The sequence below is a fragment of the Octopus sinensis genome, linkage group LG20 (assembly GCF_006345805.1).
Source record: "Octopus sinensis linkage group LG20, ASM634580v1, whole genome shotgun sequence".
NCBI classification, from domain to species: Eukaryota; Metazoa; Mollusca; class Cephalopoda; order Octopoda; family Octopodidae; genus Octopus; species Octopus sinensis.
The window spans coordinates 30,179,931-30,189,776 of record NC_043016.1 but is presented as its reverse complement, the minus strand read 5'-3'; the positions used below and the strand labels follow the sequence as shown (position 1 = coordinate 30,189,776).

Here is a 9,846-nt window from a genome sequence, read left to right as displayed (position 1 = left end):
ATTCACACCTGTATAACACTAATTTAACATTCACAAGCCTTCACATCCACATAATGACTTAAACCAACCTTCTCACCTTTGTATCACAAAATCAAATATTTTCTTTTCCAGGGCATGTTATATATCCATGAATCCTTTCTGAAATCTCATGGCCGTCTGAAAAGTACAAACTGCGTTGTTGACAGAAGGTGGGTTGTCAAAATCACAGACTATGGACCAAGTATTTTACGACAGAAATCAGACATAGAAGTAGAAGACCACAAAGGTAAGTTTATATTATTGAATATGAAGAGCACTTCATTTGCAATCAAATATGATGTATATATATATATATATATATATATACAAAAATAAGTGACAAGAATAACTTCGGTAATTTGGTACGATCGTTTCACGCTACATCATTTTATTAAATATTGTAAGTATTACAACAGTTTTAAAATACTTACAATATTTAATAAAATGATTGTAGCGTGAAACGATCATACCAATTACCGAAGTTGCTTATTTTGATTATAATCACCCCATGGATTTATATGGATAACACCCTACAAAATTTTGGTGCATCTAACTTAAGTACCATATTAATTTGAATCTAATTTTGCTGAATTTATATATATATATATATATATATATATATTTATATGTATATGTATATGTATATGTGTATATATATGAGGTTTGTATTAGTTTCTTTAGCAGTAAAACACACAGGAATTCTTTACCTTGGAATTCTTTACCTTTTCCCATATACACATGGAACTCATCATGACAGTCCTAGAAAGTACTTTACAATTCCAGTCTTTCAAGTGCTTGAGACCCTTATAATGGAAGGCAACGTTTACGATATCAGGAGAATATCGCCTTCTCCTATTTTATAGATTATTCTTTGTGTAGTTCAGGCTCCAGCAGGCAAAGAAAGAAGTTTTTAAGTACAAATGCAATTTACAACCGGTTTATTTTCAAGTTTCACAGAATAGGTGAAGTGTGTTGCTCTCAGCAACCATCTCGAGCTGTGTGCATGGTGTTGTATCTCCGTTAGTGTGGGCACATTGCCTCTGGAGGTACATCAAGCAGACAGGCCCAGCCAGTGAAGTGTGCTCAGCAAGCGCTGCTGCGAAGAAGCAGAGAGAAAAAGAATGAATCTATTTCTGTTTTGCCCTTATATACAGTTTGCCATTGTGAGCCTCATTGCAATTTCACGCATGGCAAACGGATGCAGGTGAGGTCTCGCTCCGGTCTCGGAGATGGCAATGGCTGCTGCGAGATCTCATCCAATATGGCTCTGACTGCCTGTGCCGCTACACCCCCCTGATAATCTTTCCTGCCTCTAAGAGACAAACTTTCTGTAGAAGCTCTACAGGACATTCTATTCCAGTCTCCTTCAGCCATTTGTCTATGTCATTCAAGTATCTAATGTACCAGTAATTACAGGCACAACTTTCATAGTTTTCATATTCCAAAATTCTTACAAATTCAGCTTTTAAGGGATTGTATTCTTTAAATTTTTCATCCCCTTTCTTTACAATCCTGAAATGAAATGAGCATGGTGGATCAGTTAGTAAACAACTTCGATTTTCCTTGTCTATTATTGTTGTCTCTGGTTTATTATTTTCTAGCTTATTTGTTTGAATAGGAAAATCCCATAAAATTTTGCATTTCTCCAACTCAAGCGCTCTTTCAACCAATGGTAATATCATGCGCTTCCAGTCTCAAATCCCCATTTGTGACAAAGCTTTCACAACATCAACATGCCTCCATTTCTTATATTCTCCCTGGTCCAATTTAGGGCATTCTGCAACAGTTATTATTATTATTATTATTGTCATTCAGTAGTCATATTTTTATAACGTGCTTTCACTGCACTACCAAGCGCTGCTCTGTGTGCCTTGGGTATGTGCTGTGGTTTGCTGTGATGCTCTTATGGTTACTGTATTGAAAGTGTTTTGCATAGGATGTGTGCAGTGCCAAGTAGTGCAATTTTCTGTATGTTATATATATTTGTAAGTCCTGTTATGTATTTGTCTGAATATTTTTTATACCTAATGCGCTACTATGATCGGAATTGTTTCTGTTTTTAGGTTCCACATTCGAGTTACATCTATTTTGAGGTCTTTGTATTTTGAAAGTTTCTCCATTTCATTTAGAGAAATGTTGTCATCTGCTGGTATTGATACATCAATTAGAAAGCATTTTTTACTTCATGATCTCTGACAACTATATCTGGCCTATTGGCCTTAATTTCTTTATCTGTGTGTATTGGCATATCCCAGAGTATGGCGCCTTTCTTGTTTTCTGTGACCTTTTCTGGCATGTGCCTATAGCATTTTTTTCTGTTGTTATTCCATAGTGTTGGCATAGCTTCCAGTGTATGTAGGTCCCAACTCTGTCGTGTCTGTGAATATATTCCTTCTTAGCCAGGACTGGGCAACCAGAGATAATATGATTTATTGTTTCTTCCCCAACTCAACATATTCTGCAGTTACTTATTATGTTTCTTTTCATTATCATCATCATCATCATCATCATTTAACGTCCGCTCTCCATGCTAGCATGGGTTGGACGGTTCAACTGGTGTCTGGGGAGCCCGGAGGCTGCACCAGGCCAGTCAGATCTGGCAGTGTTTCTACAGCTGGATGCCCTTTCTAACGCCAACCACTCCGAGAGTGTAGTGGGTGATTTATGTGCCACCGACACAGGTGCCAGACGAGGCTGGCGAACGGCCACGCTCGGATGGTGTTTTTATGTGCCACGACACAGGTGCCAGACAAGGCTGGCAGACGACCACGCTCGGATGGTGTTTTTATGTGCCACCGACACAGGTGCAGACGAAGCTGGCGAACGGCCACGCTCGGATGGTGTTTTTATGTGCCACCGACACAGGTGCCAGACAAGGCTGGCAGACGACCACGCTCGGATGGTGTTTTTATGTGCCACCGACACAGGTGCCAGACGAGGCTGGCGAACGGCCACGCTCGGATGGTGTTTTTATGTGCCACCGACACAGGTGCCAGACAAGGCTAGCAGACGACCACGCTCGGATGGTGTTTTTTATGTGCCACCGATTATGTTTTTGGTAATTTCTGGTGGGGAGGCTTTGGTCTTGTGCCGCAATTAAAAATCCCTCAGTCTCTGCTTTCAGTCCTGAGCTTCTCAACCATTGCTGCGATTTTTCTCTGTCTGTTTCTTTTGCATTTAGTTTATCCCAGTATTTGCCATGAAGGGGCTTTTCTTACCATCGTTTTATCATGGTCCGTTGCTGTTCTAGTTTTAGTTTGGATTTCATTTGTTTTATAGCTTTTGTTTTTTTTTCTTCTCCATATTTGTTAGGTAGTATAATTTCTTGTTTGTATTTGTCAGCTTCCTTAAATACTGAGAACAGATTTTTGTTTTGCTCATGTTTTGTGGCTATTTGTATTAGTTTTCCTTGCTTCTGAAGTAAGTATTTTTGCAGTCCTATGGTGGTTATTTTATAATAGTTTTCCAGCTGTATAAGGCCTCTACCACCTTCTATACGTTGTATATATAGGTTTTCTATGTCAGATTTTGGGTGGTGCATCCTAAATCCTGTCATTATTTTTCTTGTTTTCCTGTCTATTTTGGTTAGTTCAGTTAGTGTCCAGTTAAGGATATTGTAGCTGTAACTTATAACTGGGACGGCTAAAGTGTTAATACCTATTATCCTGTTTTTAGCATTGATCTCTGTTTATTATTATTATTATTATTATTATTATTATTATTATTATTATTATTATTATTGTTATCATCATTATTATTGCTATTACTACTACATCTATTTTTACTTTCACAGCATTACTGTGGACAGCCCCAGAAATACTAAGGGCACTGAATCCCCCCAGCAGAGTAACACAGCAGCAGATATCTACAGTTTCGCAATTATCCTACATGAGATATGTTACCGACAAGGAACTTTTAATGTCTCCAATATGAACTACAGAGGTAAAGTAATTAACAAAAGTCAACTCACAATATATTCAAAATGTAACATCGTGAATTCAGTGTCAACATTTCCCTTAGGTCTTTGTGTGTGTGTGTGTGTGTGTGTGTGTGTGTGTGTGTGTGTGTGTGTGCGTGTGTTATTCAAGAAATTTTATTTGCATTTTCATTTTAAATCTATTTTATTTCAGTTGCTTGTTTCACAACTGCTCTTTAATTTACTAATTAACTTCATCAACATATTTTATTTCATCTATTTTACTCTTTATCATCCTCGTTGTCATCGCTGTTGTCATTGTCATCATCATCATCCACTCCTTCTCTCCTTCATCATCATCATCATCATTATCATCATCAATGCCAGCTGCAGTAGTACTACCAACACTGTCACCAACAACATCAACTACGACAATAACAACTACAATTATGACACAGTTCTATATTTAAGAGATGAGAAATTATGTACATTTTTTACATTATTTACATTTGACAGATATTTGTCCTCATCTTGTTTGTTGTTAACACAACATTTCGGCTGATATACCCTCCAGCCTTCTTCAAGTGTCTTGGCTAAATTTCTAACCTGGGTTCTCATTCCTAAGGTATTTTTCAATGTTACTATTGACCGTCTGCATAGATGAAGAGGGCCAATTGTTATATATATATATATATATCATCATCATCATCATCATCATCATCATCATTTAGCGTCCGCTTTTCGTGCTAGCATGGGTTGGACGGTTCAACTGGGGTCTGGGAAGCCGGAAGGCTGTATCAGGCCCAGTCTGATCTGGCAGTGTTTCTATGGCTGGATGCCCTTCCTAACGCCAACCACTCCGTGAGTGTAGTGGGTGCTTTTTACGTGCCACCCACACAGGTGCCAGATGGAGCTGGCAAACGGCCATGAACGGATGCTGCTTTTACATGCCACCGGCACGGGGGGGGGGGGGCAGGCGAGGCTGGCAACGGACACGAACGGATGGTGCTTTTACGTGCCACCAGCACGGGGGCCAGGCGAGGCTGGCAATGGCCACGAACGGATGGTGCTTTATACATATATATTATGTTCTTGAGCAAGACACTTTACTTCACATTACTCCAGTTCACTCATCTGTAGAAATGAGTTGCAATGTCACTAGTGCCAAGCTGTTTCTCCTTTAGTATGACATTAGAAGGGAGGTTAGTATGCATGAGTGACTGCTGATCTTCCAGAAACAACCTTGCTTGGACTTGTGCCTTAGAGGGGAACTTTCTAGATGCAATCCCTTGGTCATTCTTGACCAAAGGGAGTCTTTAGCCTTTACCCTTTTTACCACCCAACAATGACATCAACAACAAGAACTATAACGGCAACATTAATAACATTTATGACAACAGCTACAATAACAACTACAACAACCACAACTTAATAAACACACACACACACACACCACCATCACCACCACCAGTGTATAATTACCAAATAATATCCTGCATATTTTCAATGTTGTTCTTCAGATATAATTGGCCGTGTCAGAAATGGAGAATCAATACCATTCCGTCCCACTCTCAATGCAGAAATCGGCTCCTTAAACGACCCTGACCATGTTTTGAAGAATTTGATGGAAATTTGTTGGGCTGAAGATCCAAATCAAAGACCAGATTTTGTAACCATCAAATCTTACTTGAAAAGTCACACTAAAGAAGTGTAAGAGAAATTAATTTCATCAATTTAAAGTCAGTTCTTGAAGAAAGGATCTTTCTTTGGTTTAACATTTTAGCATTTAAACTGGTTGTATTTGGCCAAAATATTCTGCCTATTTTTATGTTCAAAGTGGCCAGATCTGGTTTCTCACACCTACACTACAAAGTCATTTTCAAAATTAGCAATCAAATCATTGAAATTTCAAAGCTTGTGTTCAAACAGATCTGGTTTCTCACACTTTACACTACATTTTCAAAATAAGCAATCACATCATTGAAATCTCAAAGCTACAAGATAGAATGCATGATTAATTCAAAACAATGTGAATAAATAAGCATTACATTTGACTAAGTAATCTAAATACAAAAGGATTAAACTAGACGTATACATATATATCTTTTTAGTATTTAAATTGGCCATATCCGACCCAAATATTCTACCTGTTTTACGTTTAAACATAAAAGATCCAACCTCATACACCTATCCTACAATGTCATTCTAAAACTAAACAATCACATCATTGGAATCCCAAAGCTACGAGATAAGTCATGATTATTCAAAACAATGTGAATAAAAAAACATTACATTTGGTAGAGTAATCTGAATGCTAAAGGGTTTTAAACATGCCTATATATAATATATATTATTTAGTATTTAAACTGGCCATGTCTGGCCTAAATATTATCTGTTTTATGTTCAACGTAAAAAATCTGGCTCCTTTCACCTGCTCTACATTGTCATTCTAAAATTTATCATAAATTTTGTCATAAATTTATGAAAGTCTTCAGAAATCATTGAAATCTCAAACCTATGCGATAATGCGTGATTAATTCAAAACAATGTGAATAAATAAGCATTACATTTGACAGAGTAATCTGAATGCTAAAGGGTTAAACCAGCCAAATCCAGCCCAAATACTCTACCTGATATGTTCCAAATAACAAGATCTGACCTCTCACACCTACCCTGAAAATAAACAATCACATCATTGAAATCTTGAAGCTATGAGATAATGCATGATTAACCCAAAACAATGTGAATAAATAAGCATTACATTTGATAGAGAAATCTGAATGCCGAAGGCTTAATTCCATAAAAAAACATCATTTAGCAGCATTAGAATCACCATTTAATCCATTTGTTATATTCTAAGATATGTTCTTCACAATTTTTGAACATATAACCTTGGGTTTTAGAAAATAACTCACCTAAATTCTATTAAAAAGCAACATATATATATATATATTATATAATATATATATATATTGTAGACAGGGCTATTAGAGAAAAGAGACAGGCTTGGAGGTCTGGAAAAATGGGGGGTGGGGTAGCAGGGAATTGTATCAGACTGCCAAAAGAGAAGCTAGGAGACAGGTTTATTTAGCCAGAGGGGAAGCAGATAAGAAAAAATTTGCCAATGTTCTGCGCGTGAGGACCAAAGACTGGAGGTGTTTCGTGTTGCAAGACAGTGTTGTGAGAGAGAATCGTGATGTGGTAGGAGAGAAGTGTGTTCGCATGGAAGATGGTTCACTTGCGCTAAATGAGGATGCAAAGAGAGAGGTTTGGAGATGCCACTATGAAAGGTTGCTGAATGAAGAAAATGCATGGGATAAAGAGAGTCTGCCGAATGTTGACCCAACAGAGGGACCAGCTATCCGAGTTGATAGTTCTGTGGTAGCTAAGCAATTAGAAGCATGAAGACAGGGAAAGCCCCAGGCCCATCAGGAATCACTGCAGAGATGCTCAAAATGTCTGGTAGTGTCGGCTATAGCCTAGTCACCCATATAGTTAATCAGGTGATACACAAAGGGGTCATACCCAATGGCTGGTGTAGCAGATAATAGTCAACTGCTACAAAGGTAAAGGTGATGCCCTAGATACAAATAACTACAGAGGTATCAAGCTGTTGGACCAGGTGATGAAGGTTACGGAGAGGGTCATAGCCCAACTAATTAGAGAGAGAGTTAGTTTAGATGAGATGCAGTTTGGGTTGTGCCAGGAAGAAAAAGTACTATGATGCTATATTCCTGGTAAGGCAGCTGCAGGAGAAATACCTAGCCAAAGATAAGCCCTGTACCTGGCTTTTGTTGACATGGAGAAAGCCTTCGACAGGGTCCCCCGATCCCTTATCTGGTGGGCAATGAGAAAACTAGGGATAGATGAATGGTTAGTGAGAAGCTGTGCGGGCCATGTATAGGGACGCCGCTAGTAGGGTGAGGGTTGGAAATGAGTACAGTGAAGAATTCCGGGTAGAGGTAGGGGTCCACCAAGGCTCAGTACTCAGCCCCCTCCTATTTATCATAGTCCTCCAGGCAATAACGGAGGAATTCAAGACAGGATGCCCTTGGGAGCTCCTATGCTGATGACCTTGCTCTAATTGCTGAGTCGCTATCAGAACTGGAGGAGAAGTTTCAGGTGTGGAAACAAGGATTAGAATCGAAGGGCCTCAGAGTCAATCTAGCTAAAACAAAGTCGTAATCAGTAGGAAGGTAGACAAATCACAAACACCTTCAGGTAGATGGCCCTGCTCGATCGTAGAAAAGGTTGTAGGTAGAAACTCTATAAGATGCACCAAGTGTAAGCTATGGACACATAAGAGATGCAGCAATGTCAAAGGAAGGCTAACTAGGAAGATGGTTTTTGTATGTGGCAGATGCTCAGGAACAATAAACACTGAAAATGCTCTGAGACAACTTCCGTCACTTTCCAGGGAGAAAAACTAGAAATAGTTGATAGTTTCCGTTACCTAGGTGACCAAGTCAGCAGCGGGGGCGGGTGTGCTGAAAGTGTAACTGCTAGAGTAAGAATAGCTTGGGCAAAGTTCAGAGAGCTCTTACCTCTGCTGGTGACAAAAGGCCTCTCGCACAGAGTGAAAGGCAGACTGTATGATGCGTGTGTACGAACAGCCATGCTACATGGCAGTGAAACAGGGCCGGGACTGCTGAGGATTGTGTAAGCTCGCTAGAAATGAAGCCAGTATGCTCCGATGGATGTGTAATGCCGGTACTCACACTCGGCAGAGTGTAAGTACCTTGAGAGAAAAGCTGGACCTAAGAAGCATCAGTTGTGGTGTGCAAGAGAGACGTTGCGCTGGTATGGTCATGTGGCGAGAATGGATGAAGATAGTTGTGTGAAAAAGTGCCACACCCTAGCGGTTGAGGGAACCTGTGGAAGAGGCAGACCCAGGAAAACCTGGGACGAGGTGGTGAAGCACGACCTTCGAACTTTAGGTCACTGAGGAAATGACTAGAGACCGAGACCTCTGGAAGTGTGCTGTGCGCGAGAAGACCCGGCAGGACAAGTGAGTCCACAACCCGTGGCCTTCTACATGGGATGGAGCCAGCCTACGTATGCATACCTTCCCTTCTTGGGACACAAAACTCTACTTGTGAAGACGTGTTGAGGCAAGTGAGGATCAGAATCAAAATCGATCAATGGAAATTGCGGATGTGCTACCAGTGACGGTGGCATGTCGAAACTCTGCTTGTGAAGACCCATTGAGGCAAGTGAGGATCAGAATCGAAATCGATCAATGGAAATCGATCAATGGAAATTGCAGATGTGTTACCAGTGCCGGTGGCATGTAAGAGAACTTTCCGTTTCGCGACCGTGCCAGCACCGCCTCGTTTCGTGTCCGTTGCCAGCCTCGCCTGGCCCTCATGCCGGTGGCACATAAAAAGCACATCCGTTCGTGGCCGTTTGCCAGCTCTGTCTGGCACCAGTGCGGGTGGCACGTAAAAAGCACCCACTACACTCACGGAGTGGTTGGCGTTAGGAAGGGCATCCAGCCGTAGAAACACTGCCAGATTTGACTGGGCCTGATGAAGCCTTCTGGCTTCACAGACCCCAGTAGAACCGTCCAACCCATGCTAGCATGGAAAACGGACGCTAAATGATGATGATGATGATGATGATACATAAAATAGTAAAAAGTGAAAAAACTACAGAAGGCTTGTTTTAAAAGGTTAAAAAATATATATTTGAGTCAATATGTCTGAAGAATGTTATAAATTTTTTTCTTACAATGACATAGTTTAGAAGAAATGACTGGTTTCGCGTTCAGCTTTTCAAATTTCTTACATCATTATGTTTACGTTGAGATGAGTTATCGTTATGTTTATGTTGAGAAGAGTTCTAGATAATGGGATCAGACGTGCAACAGAAATCAACATAGAAATTTTAAGAAAAGTTCAACACAACAACAC

General features: G+C 40.0%; 1 protein-coding gene across 1 annotated transcript in view; it reads left to right on the top strand.

Moving 5' to 3' along the window:
* The first annotated feature begins 3,831 nt into the window (after positions 1-3,831).
* LOC118767349 (atrial natriuretic peptide receptor 2-like) overlaps positions 3,832-9,846 on the top strand; it is a 76,592-nt gene continuing 70,577 nt past the window's right edge. Inside the window, exons 1-2 of the mRNA XM_036511743.1 lie at positions 3,832-3,960; positions 5,455-5,644. Of these exons, the coding sequence (XP_036367636.1) occupies positions 3,948-3,960; positions 5,455-5,644 (203 nt within the window). The 5' untranslated portion in view covers positions 3,832-3,947. The remainder of the gene's footprint in view (positions 3,961-5,454; positions 5,645-9,846) is intronic.